We start from the raw sequence: 16,250 nt of genomic DNA, 5'->3' as shown, positions 1-16,250 counted from the left end.
AACTATATTCCATCTCTATTCTACCGTTACGAAAACTATTATGGGAATTCATGAATTACACACCTAATCTCTTCAGTACTACCAAAAGGCTATTCAACCACATCCTTGGCTTTTTTTCCAAAGCATACTTTTCTGATGGTGAATCTCTTAACATTCACATCCCATGCAATCTGGATAGGCTGAAATTTTCTCAAATCAAAGTCTAGACTCTGTTTCTCAGTTTTTCCCTCAATTTATCTATCTCTCCTCTTACATTTTACTATAAACAGCAAGAAGAAACTAGGCTGCACTTTCAAGCACATTGCTTGGAAATCTCCCAGTTAAAATAAAATCCAAGTTCATCATTTATGAGTTTTGTTTTCCACACAACTAAAACTGTAAGATACAATTCAACCACTATACAATGGGGTTTCCAAAAGTTAATGAAAAAAGTTCATTATCTTTTAATTCTATTTTCCCAGGAACTTTTGGAAGCCCCTTCATATAACAACGAATTACCTTTCCTCCTATTTCCTATATGTTCACTTCCTTCTGAACCCTCCCCAGCAGTACTTTTAACACTTAATATTGCTACCAACTTTCTCTTTATGGTGACAGTATGTAGTCTCTAAAATGAAAAAGCCTTTCTCTACTGTGCTCCTCACTTCCTCCTGTTCTTTAATTAGCCAAGCACCTTTAGTGTCCACATTTCTACCTCTATTCAAGGCAACCTAAGCTTTTTCTTCCATGAGCATTGTGATAGTTTAGGTTTTGTGTCAGCTTGATTGGGCCAGGATTTTTAGGGGTTTGGTGACTGAGATGTAGTTATCCCCATAATGAGATCTAATATAATGTAATTAACTGTATGAGGTCTGCTATGAACAGCCAATCAACTAAAAGGACGTTTCCTCATGGGTGTGAACTGCTTCCAATATATTAGATACTCGGGCAAAGCCTGCTTGCTCTCTGCTGGGACTGGATCTTTTATCTGGCTCCTCCTCTGAGCTCCAGTTCTTTGGACTTGAACCAGTGACCTACTCTATTATCTAATGATCCTGGGAGTCCTCAGCAAGCTTGCCTTCTTACCTTCCAGACCTACCTGGCTACCAATCTTGGTTCATCTGACCTGGACTTGGGGATTCTCCCACCTCTTCAACTGTGGGAGTCATTTCCTTGATACAGACTTTTCTTTATATGTATGTTTCACTGATTTTTGCTTCTTTAGAGAACCCAACCTAAGGTAAGAATCAAAATCTTCTAGCCTCTCTACCCATTTCCCACTTCCACAGTTTGGTTAGTTACAGCAGCTTCCCACTTGCTCAGACCAAAATCTGTATGAGTTTTCTGTGACTGCTACTACTGATCACCACAAATGACTTAAAACAACAGCAATTTATTATCTCACAGTTCTATGAAGCATGAAAACAGTAATTGAAATCAAGGCACCCTTTAGGGGGTTCTATGGAAGAAATCTATTCTTTTCCTCTTCCAGCTTTTGGCTATCGGCATTCTTTGGCTTATGACCACATCACCTCAGTATCTGCCTCTGCAGTCACACTGCCTTCTCTTCTGTCTCTTGTCCAATCTTTCCACCTCCTTCATATCAAAATGCATTCAGGGTCCACCTGGATAAATCAGGGTAATATCCCCAACTCAAGATACATAGCTTAATATCTGCAAAGTCCTTTTTCACCATATAAATGAACATTCACAGGTTCTAGGGATTGGGTCATGAATAACCTTCAGGCTATTATTTTAGGCTACATACTCTCCTCAATACCTCTCTTTGCCTTTTATTTTCTTTGGTCCAATGTTTCAAACACTTTATAATCAGCTCATTTATCCATGTTCATAAAGGATACACAGCAAATTTGAAGTACATTTTTAAAAGCAAGAAAAAATTTTAAAAGACAGATTCTACATGAAATAAAACATTCAAATATTACCCCCATCTTGTTCAACTTCTAGGAAAAAATTTTTTATATCCACAATAAAAAAAAACAGGTTGATAAACTGAGCTTAGGACAGAATACAACTCAGACCATAAAAACAAAATTTTTACGGAGAAGGTCCTCCCAAGAAACAGAACATGCTAAGGACCATTATTCCTGGGTTAAATGAAATGACAAGAAGGCAACTGCCTATTTAACTAAACACTGAGTATATGATTTTACAAGTACTATATAACAATCTCTTCATCTTCAAAGCTTTGCATTTAAAAACCTGTTCTAAACTCAACTGGAAAACAGTTTACATTAAATTTATTTCCATTCTTACCTCCACACAATCAAAGTTCTCATCAACTTTAGATGCATATTCAACACGGAACATTGTTGACAAGCTACCAGCAATATAGTATAAGAGGATCTTCAGACCCTTGTATCCAAAAGCAGTTTCACTAAAAGGGAATAAACCAAAAAATGAATTTTTGCAAAGTCATTATATTATAAAGTATTGACCAGGTATACAAATATTTCAAATTCACATTGTTACAGTTCAAATTTTTAAACAATACTTGCTTAAAAAAAGAAGCATGTATTTGTAAAGAAACTGTACTTCAATTTTCATCATTTACAAAATAGTGAATAATAATATTACAACCTTAGGGTTTTTGTTTAGGTTAAATGAATGCCTTCAAAAAAAAAAGTAAACCATGTACAACATCGGCTAACACATTTCCAATACTCAATTAATGATAGCCATTACTGCTCTTTCTGTAAACCAGTACTCGAAGAACCAGTACTACAAGACATTTCAAACCAAAGGTTAAGTGGGAAAACTAGGACCTAGCTAGGCAAGCAGCTAAGATTCAACCTTGGCCGTCCTCAACACATGATTTACTTCCATCACTAATATGCAGAGCTTCTGAAAGTAGTGACAGCACCGGCTCAATTATACTTCAACCCCTTTATGAACCCAGATAGTAAATATGGCATTGTTGTCATTTTTCCAACCCTGCTCTCAATTACTCCTTTAATCAAGAGTCTTCTAAAAAGTGAATTCTGAAATGTTCAGAATAAGCATGTCTATAGGCAGAAAGTAGATTAGTGGTTGGCTATAATTGGGAAGGGTAGAGGCAGTGGAGCTACTAATGGATAGCAACTTTGAATATACCAAAAAGCACAGAAGTTTACATTTTTGAATAGGTGAGTTATGTGATATGTGACTAAGCCATAGCACCACACCAGAACCAAATAAAAATATGTGCACTAGTTACTTATTCCAGGGATACAGAAACTAATGTGTAGTACAAAAAGCAAGAAAGAAAGGGTGGCAAGATACTAGAATCAAGACCAGCATCATGCGGGATCATGAACTACAGGTTTATCATGATTATATAAGTAATAGCTTTCTACCTTAGAAGAATGGTATGCAAATCCAGCACTTTCAGTGACATTATGCAAAGCAGACAGATGAATGTGTAAAATGCCATTAAGAAGCACTAAGATATTACCACAGAAAATGTTTTTCAAAAAGTAAAAGAGAATCTTCCCCTTAAAGACAGAAATCTAAAGAAGAAACATTTTTATTTTTATAATATAATCTGTTTAAAAGTAAAAGCTCAAATTTTTATTTGAATTTTATATAACAAAATTACTAATATTTAAAAGCATATAAACTTTCTTCTCTAATATCTGTGGGAAGAGACAACGGAGAAGCTACACAAGACTGAGCAGACTCTCGATTGCTCATAGTGCAAGTTCAGGATGAAACTGAAGAAAAATTAAAATACATCTATGAGAGCCAAAATAGGACCTTGAATATGTATGTTGTTGTTAGGTGCCATCAAGTCGGTACCAACCCATAGCGACCTTATGCACAGCAGAATGAAACACTGCCCGATCCTAGGCTAACCTCACTACTGTTGCCATACTTGAGTCCATCAATGCTGCCACTTGGCCAATCCATCTCGTTGTGGGTCTTCCACTTTTTCTCTGACCCTCCACCTCACCAAACATGATATCCTTCTCCAGTGACTGGTCCTTCCTGAATATGTACATACCACCTGAATTTAAAGACAATTTTAAGAACAGATTTGATGCATCAGGCTTTATAATGATTGAAGAAGAGTTGTGAGATGACGTCATAAACAGGAAGAAAGCAAAAAAGGTCATTAAAAAGACAAGTAAAAAAGACAAAATCACAGTGGATATCAGAAGAGATTCTAAACTTTGCTCTTATAGAAAAGTTAAAGCAACTAGAGGAAACGACCTGAGTAGAAAATTTCAAATGGCACCTCAAGAAGACAAATACTTTAAGATGTGTGAAGACCTGGAGTTATAAAATCAAAAGGGAAATACACACTCAACTGTTTTCAATCTGAAAGAACCGAAGAAAATATACAACCTGAATTGCTGAAAGCAAACAGGAGTTGAAATACTTTTGAAGATCAAAGATTATAGTCTTCAGAATGGGCTGCATCTCAATGTGAAGAAAACAAAAATCCTCACCAATAAATAACATCACGATAAATGGAAAAAGTGGTCTAAAATTTCATTTTGCTTAGATCCATCATCAACACCATAGAAACACTAGTCAAGAAATCATGATGCATTGCATTAGGGAAATCTGCAAAAGACCTCTATAAAATGTTCAAGTGCAAAGATCAGTTTGAAGACTAAGGTGCACCTAAACCAAACCAAGGTATTTTCAATAGCCTCACATGTGTATGAAAAATTGGGCAATGAATAAGGAAAACCAGAGAATAATCGATGCATCTGAATTATGGTGTAGGAGAAGAAAATTGAAAATGCCATGGACTTCAGAAGAACAAACATGTTTGTCTTGAAAGTACAGCCAGAATACTCCTTAGAAGCAATGATGGTGAGACTCTGTCTTTCATACTTTGAACATTATTATCAGGAGGGACCAATCCCTAGAGAAGTATCTCATCTTTGGAAATGTGGAGGGTCAGCAAGAAAGAAAGATCAGCAAGATGGACTCACATAGTGACAGCAGCAATGGTCTCAAAAACCATTGTGAAGATGGCACAGGCCAGGGCAGTGTTTCATTCTGTGTGAACATTGTTGCTAAGTATAGTCATAACTGACTCAATGGGCACAATATTTAACAATGAGAAATTCTCAGGAAATTTGGTTCATGAAGAGGTTTTGTCATTTTTTAAATGTTTAAATATGATACCAAAATAATGCATAAAGATGAAAACATGAAAAAATACTTTAAATGTCCAGTGTTCCTTGGGAAAATGGCTGATTCCAGAATTAAGTTACATACTAAGTTACATACAAGATGAAATCAGAGCATATTATTATACCAGAAAGTAAAGTATCTTTCAAATGATAAGGACATTATTAAAAGTACCCTTGAGTCAGTTCCAACCCACAGCGACCCTGTATATAGGGTTTCCAAGGAGCAGCTGGTGAACTTCAACCACTGACCTTGAGGTTCAATGTGACTTTGCAGTCTAGCACATTAGGGAAATGAAAATCAAAAGCCACTTTCGCCCCACAGGATGGCTATTGTCAGGAAAAAGAATTAACAAATGTTAGCAAGAATGTGAGCAAGTTGGAACTCTTGCGCATTGCTGGTGAAAATGTAAAATAGTACAACCTTTGCAGAAAATAGTATGGTAGTCTTCAAACAAAAAGTTAAATACAGAATTACAAAGTGATCCTACAATTCCACACATAAACATAATATCTGAAAGAACTGAAAGCAGGGACTCAATTGTTGTTCCTAAGTGCCGTCCAATCGTTTTGACTGTAATAAGGTTTCCTTTATTGTGACCCTATAATAAGGTTTCTGATGAGTTGCTGTTGAGTTCCAACTGCTGACTTGGTGGTTCAAACCATCCTTCTAGTCTACTGCTTATCCTATAGTGTCAACCAAGACTCCAAGGGACTCAAATACATGCTTGTATACCAATGACCATTGCAGCAATGTTTACAAAAGCTAGTATGTGGAAACAATCCAGTGTCCACTAACACATATAAGAATAAACAAAATGTGGTATTATCTGTACAATGGCACATTTTTTCAGCTATAAAAAGAAATGATATTATCTGGCTAAGACTTGAAAATATCGTGCTGAGTAAAATAATCCAGACATAAAAGGACAAGTATTAAAATCCCATTTATATTTAAAACGGGCAAATACAGACACAAAAGTTTATTGGAGCTGGGAAAGAGGGGAGCAAGGCGTTACTGCTTTAGGGGTACCAAGTTTCTGTTTGGGATAATGGAAAACATTTGAAAATGTAATTAATTCATGTCACTAAACTGTACACTTAAAAATAGTTCAAATGCCAAATTATATATATTTTACCAGTATCAAAAGTTACACAACAATTTTGCAACGTATCTATCGGACAATGGACTAATCTTTAAGATTTACAGAAAACTACAACAGCTCTACAAGAAAAAGACAATTCAATTTAAAAATGGACACAGGACATAAACAGACATGTCACCAAAGAAGACATTCAGGCAGCCAACAAACATGAAGATCATTAGTCATTAGAAAAATGCAAATCAAAACAACAATGAAATAACATCTTACATCAGCATTAACAGCAAGTTCAAAATAAAACAGGAAACAACAAATGTTGGTTAAGGTGTGGAGAGACTGGTACCCTCTACATTGCTGGTCAGACTATAAATGGTTGAACCACCATGGACAATGGTATGGCGCTTCCCAAAAGTTGGAAGCAGCAATATGGATGATCCAGAAATCCATTTACTTATTAAATATCCACAAGTAGTAAGAGCCAGGACACAAATAGATATACGCACACTGGTGCTCATAACAGCACTATCTATATACAATAGCAAAAAGATGGAGACAACCTAAATGCCCATCAATGAAAGACTAAATAAACAAACTTTTGGTACATGCACAGAAAAGAACACTATGAATGCTGAAGAATGATGATGAATCTGTGAAATACCTCATAACACTGGATGAACCCAGAGGATATTATGCCTAGTGAAATTAGTCAATCACAAAATTGTATGAGATCACCATTTTTAAAACCCAAGAAAAGATTTTCATACTTAACAAAAAGAATCCCTGAGCCCATTCTTATATAAATAAAGAGGCAAGAAAACTACTTTATAGTAGAATGTCAGCAACAATAGTAGGAATCATAGGTATTGCTTTTTAATAATGATAGTGAAAAAACAGATCCCAGCAAGATTTGTTGTTGTTGTTAAGACCCACAGTGACCCTGTACAGGGTTTCTGAGGAGCAGCTGGTGAGCTAGAACTGCCAACCCTGCATTTCAAACTGACTTTCCAGTCCAGCAGCACATTAATCCACATTGCCACACCAGGAATCATTAACAGATGCTAAAATGACTAAGTGACAGTTTGCAAGGAAACAATATTTTCAATCTCCAAGTATCACCCTGAAGGTTAACTGAATAGACTACAAAGGGAAACACATTAACCTTTTAATGCATTTTACCTGAATTTAATCATGAACAAAGAACTGAGGATTCAACAAAATCAGCCTATATTATACAAAAATGCCAATGTCTGGCTACCCAAAATGTGGGGGGCTACAAACGCAAGAAGTGACTGGCTTACAAGCTTTCAAGAGGTAGCCTAGATCCAGAGGGCACAGAGGAAGGTAGAATCTCCACTGAGTAGTATCCAATCTGTCTGGGCAGGGCTGATGAAAGGCGTTAGGGATAGGTCTCTTGTGGTACAATAGTGAATAAATGTTATCAGGACTATGAGGGTTGGAAATGTAAAGGTAGACATTTTGTAGCGAAAAGAGGGGAGTGATTGACTTTGCCGTCCAGGAGCAGAGGTCCCTGGGGCCATCAAGGGAGAAGACTGGAATGCGAAACCCTACCCAGAGAAGCAGTGACGCTGGGGATGGAGGCAGAGACGACAATGTGGAGAGATGGGGCGGCTAGAGACTCTAGACACAGAAAAGGAGAGGGACTGTTTGCTGATGACCAGGGGGCAGACTTGCAGGGTATACTCTTTGGTTGTTTGATGATGCATGGAGAGAATTGCAACCATGGCAATGAAATGATACACAGTATGATGAATGTAAAGCTAATGTTCTCCCATATAAACTATCACATAATTCACAATAAAACATTGAAAAAAAAAAAGCCAATGTCATTAAATACAAAGTATTACTGAAGAGCTGTTTGAGATTAAAAGAGATTTAAGAGAGATGACAACCAAATGCACTATGTAATTCTGAATTGGGAAAAATTGCTATAATAGAAATTATTAAGACAAGTGGCAAAACCTGAAATGCAGACTAAGTATTAGAAAACAGTATGATAATGAATTAAATTTCCTGAGTTATGAAAATTTCACTGTGTTACTGTCCTTATTTTTGGGAGCTATACACTTACGAGTTTAGGAGCAAGTGATCAGGCTATTATCTGTAACATACTCCAAAATGGTTCAATAATAAAAAAATTAATGATCACTTATTTATATAAAAAGAGTGATTAAAACAAATATGGCTAAATGCTAACAAATAGCGAATCTAAGTAAGGAAAGTTTACTGTTTGCATGCAACAAACCCACATGCATATACTATGTATAAGTGCACACAGAAAAGGGGGTTGCATGGTTTGGAAAAAAAGTATGATGCATGTATTTTTGTGTAAAAATGCTATACTCTTACAACTTTATTACAAATCTGAAGGGTTTTTTTTCCCAAAATTAAAAGTTAAAAAAAATAATTGTGTATGCAAAAGTAGAGTCACTGGGTGGCACAAACAGTTAGCTTATAGATAGTAACCAAGGTTAAGGAACTCTGGTAGCGTAGTGGTTATGAGTCAGGCACTAACACCAAGGTCAGTAGTTTGAGACTACCAGCTGTTCCATGGGAGAAAGATTTGGCTTTCTGCTCCTATAAAGATGTACAGCCCTGGAAACCCTATATAGAGTCACTATGAGTCAAAACTGACTCCAGAGATTGTAATCACTGCAATATACCGATGAGTGTAAAATCAATGTTCCCCCACGTAAGCTATCACTCAATTCACAATAAAAACTTAAAAAAAAGTGTTGCTATGAGTCAAAAGTGATTCAACAGCAACTGGTTTGGTTTTTGGTTCTAGAAGCAGCACTGCTAAAGGGGAGAAAGAAAAAATTAGTAGTAGTAATAACTATGAAGCCCTGGTGTGGCACTGAAGGATAAGTACCAGACAGCTAACCACAAAGTCAGCAGTTCAAACCCACCACTCTTTGAAAACCCTATATATGATCACTATGAGTCATGAGTCAAAATGAGATGGCACTTTACAACAACAGTAATAACTATGGGCTCTGAAATTAGATTGCCTGTATCTGAATACCAACATTCATATGCCATTAGGCAACTATCCAATACCATCAATGTGTATAATGAAACAAACAACATAGTAATGTTATAGAAACTAAATGATGGAAATCCATTTATAATTGTACTGTCGGATAAGCACTGGACCACAAGGTCATTTAAATCACAAGATTGGTGGTTCAAACACACCAAATGCTCCTCGCAAACTCTATACAGGATTGCTATTAGTCAGAACCGACTTGATGGCACTATCAACACAATATTCTATATTGGATTGATAATTTAATGTAAAAATGCTGCAACATGTATACTTTTATTGACTATGCAAAGGCTTTCTACTGTGTGGATCATGACAAGTGGTGGACAACATTGTGAAGTCTCAATATTCTGGAACACTTAATTGTACTCACGAGGAACCTGTACATAGACCGAGGCCATTGTGAGGAACAAGGGAACACCAAATGGTTTAAAAATTAGGAAAGGTGTGCACAAGGGTTGTATCCTTTTACCATACTTACTCAATCTGTGTGCTGAACAAATAATGTGATAAACTGCATTATATGAAGAAAAATGTGGCATCAGGATTAGAGGAAGGCTCATTAACAACTAGCAATATGCAGATCATACAACCTTGCTTGCTGAAAGTGAAGAGAACTTAAAATACTAATTGACGAAGATCAAAGACCACAGCCTTCTGTATGGGATGCATCTCAATGTAAAGAAAACAAAAATCTTCACCAATGGACCAATAAATAATAGCAAGATAAATGGAGAAAAGATTGAAGTTGTCAATGACTTCATTTTGCTTGGATCAACCATCAACATGCATGGAAGCAGCAATCAATAAATCAAACGATATACTGTATTGCACAAGACCTCTTTAAAGTGTTGAAAAGCCAACATGCCAGTTTAAGGACTAAGATTTGCCTGATGCAAGCCATGGTATTTTCAATAACCTCACATGCATGCAAAAGTTCTGTAGTGAATAAGGAAGACTGTAGAAGAATTGATGCATTTCAGTTACGGTGTTGGAGAAGAATATTTAAAGTACCACGGACTAACAAAATAACAAATAGATCAGTGCTGGAAGAAGTATAGTGAGAGTAAGCCTTAGAAGCCAGAACGGCCAGACTTCATCTGTCGTACTTTGGACATATTGTCAGGAAGGACCAGTCACTGGAGAAGGGTTTGGTGAAGTGAAAGGTAGGAGACAAAGAGAAAGCCCCAACAAAATGGACTGGCACAGTGGCAGCAGCAATGTGCTCAAACGTAGCAACGATTGTAAGGTTGGACCAGGATTGGGAAGTGTTTCAATCTGTTGTGCATAGGGTCGCTATGAGTCGGTACCGACTCAATGACACGTAAGAACAACAATATGTTTAAAATTAAACTCCATGAAAAATAACAAGAAAATTAAACCTGACATCTAAATCTAAAGAAAAAGAATATTTTGTTTTGTTTTTGCCATACTCATTTGGCAAACATTCTACTAAATTACTTACTCATCCCCAAAGAGTTGGTGGGTATATTCAGGGAAGAAAGTCCTAATGTCATTCTCAAGATCTTCAGGAAAACGAACTGTTTAAAAGGAAAAAAGGAAAAAGTATAAGACATAAAAGATATTTCCATATCAAGGATTTCAGTTTAAGATAAAGCCAATTATATTTCTTTAAGTGTCATTCACACTGTATTTTCATGGGGCACTGAGTGTTAATGCGCTGAACTACAAGGTCAGTTTGAACTGCAAGGCTGAAAGTTCAAGTTCACCAGTCACTCCTCAGAAACCCTATACAGGAATGCTGTAAGTCGGAACCACTGGACAGTACTTAACAGCGACAATTAATAATAATTAGCATATCATTTTGAGTCCTTCGGCTTCAAAATCCTACTAAATCTAAGAATCAAACACTAGGAATGGTGAAAATGCTACTTTACTTAGTTTCTTTTTTTTTTCTATGTATTTACATACAGTGCTAAAAGAATAACCATCCAGTGTGGCGCTGGGAGTTAATGTGCTGGACTGCAAAGTTGGTCTGAACTTCAAGGTCAATGGTTCAAGCTCATCAGTTGCTCCTTGGAAACCCTATGGGTCGGAACCGACTCAAGGGCACTTAACAACAACCTTTCCAGCTGACTAACTTAGCATAACTTAATTGTAGGATAATCAGTACTATATGTCTCATGATTCATCATCTACGAAGTTTTTTTCCTAAAAATGCTTATCCTAAATGTAATCAAGCTTGAAACACTCTAATTTATAAAAAATAGAGGACAGAAAAACAAATTAAATAACACCAATAGGAAATAATAAGAAAATCCAGAGTGTAGATACATCTCAGATGGGGAAAGGGGAAGCAAGTAGTATGAGGAACAATACGTTTTAGTTTAAGATATTTAAGAAACTAACAAATAAATGCAATTCATGGTCCATATATATATATGTATATGTATATATGTATATATGTTGTTGTTAAGTGCCGTCGAGTCGATTCCAACCCATAGAGACCCTGCACAGGGTTTCCAAGGCTGTAAATCTTGACTGGAGTAGAAAGCCTCATCTTTCCCCCACAAAGCGGCTGGTAGTTTGGAACTGCTGACCTTAAGTTCACAGTCCGATTCGTAACCACTACGCTACCAGAGCTCCATATAGATTATATATATATAAAGGAGTTTTTAGGGTGACCAGGGAAATCAGAAAAGTACATTCAGTGGGAATTTTTTTGGTATGAATAATGCTACCGTGAACATTTATGTACAAGTTTTTGTATGAACAGTACGTATACTTTTTAAGGAACAGTCACACACAAAACAATGTTAACTGTATTATTAGAGGTCACTTGAACATTAACTGTGTGTCAGGCAATATGCTAAGACTTTAATAAATATTATTGCAGTTAATTATCACTAAAGGCATTGAAATTAGGTAACATTAACTTTCTTTATAAATTAAGAATGCAAAAAAGATTGACTTTCTCAAAGTACGAAGTTATTAAGTAGTGACTCAGTAAGTATTGAGTTTTAAGACAGAATCTGATAAGTACATATACATCGTGTACTTATCAAAAGTGTAAACTTTCTCTTGAATATTAAAACATGAGATATTTTAAGTCTTTCCAATGCAGTTATGTCAGTAATGCAAACAAGCAAGCAAGAAACCCAAATGTCAAGCAATTATGGTAAATACATGAAATGGCTTATAAAATTATTAAAAATCATGTTACTGAGAAACATTTGGTGACAGGAGAAAATAATCATAATGCACAGTTAAGTTAACTGAACATGATACTATAAACCCAATTTCATAAGAGAGAAATAATATAAGTGAATATATAGTAAAATAAATACTAGATGGGGTAAGGATATGGCCCTAATGTGCTTCTGTCAAGGGCTCCAGCAGCATCACTAGAGTTTTCATTCAACATTACATAACACTTTTGAAATCCTGAATCTACTGCTCTAATTTTAAAAGCTTAAACCAAAATATCCTCTGAAGTCATCCTAAAATCAAATGATTGTTTAACGTAACTAGTAAAGAATGTCAACCATGAGTATGCTGTTGTTAAGTGCCATTGTGTCACTTCTGACTAATAGCGACCATGTACAGAATTTCCAAAGAGCAGCTGGCGAGTTTGAACCACCAACCTTGTGGGTAGCAATCCAGTAGTTATCCTACAGCACCGCAATATGGTACTCTTTTAAGATCTATTTATAAAGTATCAACAGCAACTAGAAAGATTAAGAAAAGAAGCTTTAGGGGGCAGTTAACAGAAACAGAACACTTCGGAAAACAAGGACAAGAACAGTTACACAACCTGAAGAATATAATCAATGTCACTAATTTTACAAGTCAAAATTGTTGAATTGGTGTATGTTCTGCTGTGTAAATTTTCAACAACAATAAATATAATTAAAAAAAATTTGGAGACCCATCAAAATGAATTCCATATTCTTTATTCTGTTTAACTTTAATCAAGTTCTTAAGAGTATCCCTTATCTCTTGGATTCTCACCAAAGACAAGAGAATAAATTTGGCGTCATCTACCACTCCTCCTGGAGTCCTTGTGTAGGGCTGTGGGTTAATGTGCCAGACTGTAAAGCTGTTTGAACTGCAAGGTTGGTGGTTCAGGCTTACCAGCTGCTTCTTGAAAATCCTATCCAGGGTCAGAACTGGCTCAATAGCGCTTCACAACACCACCACCACACCTCTAAGGAGCTCTGGTAGCACAGTGGTTACGGGCTGTGAACTGCAAGGTCAGCAGTTCGAAACCACCAGCTGTTCGAAACTACCAGCTGTTCCGCGGGAGAAAGATGAGGCTTTCTGCTCCCGAAAAGATTTACAGCTTCGGAAACCCTGTACAGGGTTCGCTATGAGTTGGAACCAACTCCAAGGCACATAACAATAACAACAATAACAACCACTTCTCTAAGGAGCTCTGGGAGTGTAGTGGTTACAAATCAGGCTGCTAACCTCAAGGTCAGCTAGTTTGAAACTACCAGCTGTTACACAGAGAAAGATGAGGCTTTCTGCTCTCATAAAGATTTACAACCTTGGAAATCCTATACAGGGTCACTGTGAGTCGGAGCCAACTCCATGGCACACCACCACCACCAACACTCCTCTGCAACTTCCCATAATCACTAAAATTTCAATTAGCAAAATTCTCCATATTTGTAACTTCTCCTTGTTTCCCTCTGCCTTCTGGCTCTTAACAGTTCATTAACAACAGGTATCTTCCTCCAGTACATTTTTTTCTTATAGCTCTCTTATGCAGTGGCTACTGTTCTCTTTCTCCATACCTTCACACTGTTGGGATAAGGGGTCCTCCTTCTTTTAGACTGTCTTGTTATACTACAAGAATATCCAGCTTTGAAGTTCGTGACAGATCTCTCCATTATTTCTTGAAGAATTTAGTTTCTCATTCTCAATCACTATTTCCAGTTGTATCAGACTCAATTCTTACTGTTTCAAAATTAATGAAAATTTATCTTCAAGCCCAACCCCTCTTGGTTCCTGATTCTTCCTTTAATAATCAATCCTATGAGTCAGAACCAATTCCAAGGCATATAGAAACCACCAACTACTTTACTGTATCTCAGCCACTTATTCCCATGACATACCCTATCCTTTATTATCAACAACTACACCTCCCTGGAAATCCTACACGAGGTCACTATGAGTCAGAACTGACTCGAGGACACTTAGCAACAAACACACCCCTTTAATCTCAATTTCAAATACTGTATGCTCTTAGTCAACCACCAGTCCCACAAAACATACCTTGTATTGATTTTATCATCATTTCATTTCCCTGTCTTTTACACCTTCATTTTCTTCCCTTTATAGTATATCCCATGACCCATCCCTTTGTGGTACTGTCAAGTGTAATGGAATCAGTTTCAACTCATAGCAATCTTGTATAGGGTTTCCAAGACTTTAAATCTTTTTTTTTTTTTTTTTGCTGTAAAAGGAAGCTTTATTGTTTTCATTTGGTCCACCACTTGGGCAAAGGGGGGGCTCCAGGGTGTTGACTATGCTGCCTCTGTCTGCAGAGGAAGGTTCAGGCAGAAGGTATGCGGGAGAGCAGGGGAATGCTGAAGGCCCTTCACAAGTTGTGGGGCTCCATAGGCTCTTCTTAGTCGTGCTTGAGAGTAAGCCTCTCGAAGAGGTATTCGCCCAGCCCTGCCTGGGGAGCAGCCATCCGACAGAGGTTGGTCAAGTGGTCACCCATCTTCTTGATAATTTTCACCTCCTCATCGAGGAAATGAGTCTCCAGAAAGTCACAGAGGTGGGGGTCTGTGTCGGTAGCACCCAAAGCGTGCAGATCCAGAAGAGACTGGTTCAGGTTCTTCTCCACGGCCAGGGCGGCTTCCATGGCGTCCAGGGTTCTTCCCCACTCATCTTGGGAGGGCTTCTGCACGTCCTGGAAGAGTGCGCGATCACCACGCTGGTTTTGCAGTTTCAAGAGACGCTCAGCACCCTCACGCTTCTCCTTCGCCAACTCACGGAAGAAGTGTCCCACACCTTCCAAAGCCACATCATCGCGATCAAAATAGAAGCCCAAAGAGAGGTAGGTGTTAAGAGGCCCGCAGATGCAGATTAACCAGACAGTTGACGCCGGCCTCCGCTTCAGCAGAATAATTCTGAGGGATCTGAGAGCTCATGGTTGGTCGAAGATTTGGAGCTAACCACACACACACACACACACACACACACACACACACACACAACGGTTTAGCTGGTCCCGGAAACAGGGAATGCTCAAGAAGATGGTCCTGGAGACGAGATTCTGCCCAAAGAAGTTGTTAGAGGTGGTCCGAGGCAGGAGGTGGGGGAGTCCCCGGATCTGTTCCGTCCAAACACTGTTGAAGCAAGAAACAGACCCACCGGACCGCAGCTCGAACTCGGCTTTAAATCTTTTTGTCAAATCAAAAAACTTCATCTTTCTCCTGCAGAGGAACTAGTGGGCTCAAACCACCAACCTTATGGTTCACAGTCCAGTGCTTACCCTATGGAGCGACCATGTCCCCACAATTCCTTTGTCCCTACTTTGTCCTAGCAGTCTGGTAAAAAAAACTCCAAATACAGTTAAATCCAACTATATGGCCCATCCATACCACAATCTTGCATCTGGATGTGACTGACCCTACTTTATATTCATGAGTAGTAACTTCAAAAATCCTTTTTTGATGTTTGACATTCATACCATATTTTTTAAGTCCATTCATTCTCATGACTTTCCTCAAACCTCTAACACCTTTCTCCTGCAATCAAATTCTCCCCCGATGACCTTACTAATTTCAAAAATAAAAGCAGTAAGAAGAGAACCTACTCAGACTGCCAGAACTCTACAACTAACCCATTGCAGCTATTCCCATATTGTTTTATTCTTGGTATGGTAGAAAAATTCTTCATGCTCCTAACTAAATTTAGTTCTTCCACTTATGAATGAGATGCTTTTCTCTCACATTCTCAAGGGTATCACTTCATTAATAT

General features: G+C 37.6%; 1 protein-coding gene across 1 annotated transcript in view; it reads right to left on the bottom strand.

Annotated features, from left to right (window-relative positions):
- HAT1 (histone acetyltransferase 1) overlaps nucleotides 1-16,250 on the bottom strand; it is a 50,962-nt gene that overhangs the window by 26,271 nt on the left and 8,441 nt on the right. Inside the window, exons 3-4 of the mRNA XM_006866635.1 lie at nucleotides 10,759-10,834; nucleotides 2,257-2,377 (exon numbers count right to left, since the gene is read on the bottom strand). Of these exons, the coding sequence (XP_006866697.1) occupies nucleotides 2,257-2,377; nucleotides 10,759-10,834 (197 nt within the window). The remainder of the gene's footprint in view (nucleotides 1-2,256; nucleotides 2,378-10,758; nucleotides 10,835-16,250) is intronic.

This window comes from Chrysochloris asiatica, unplaced genomic scaffold (assembly GCF_000296735.1).
Source record: "Chrysochloris asiatica unplaced genomic scaffold, ChrAsi1.0 scaffold00094, whole genome shotgun sequence".
In the NCBI taxonomy this organism is placed as follows: domain Eukaryota; kingdom Metazoa; phylum Chordata; class Mammalia; order Afrosoricida; family Chrysochloridae; genus Chrysochloris; species Chrysochloris asiatica.
Note: the sequence above shows the minus strand (reverse complement) of the source record. Positions and strands in the feature narration are given on the sequence as shown.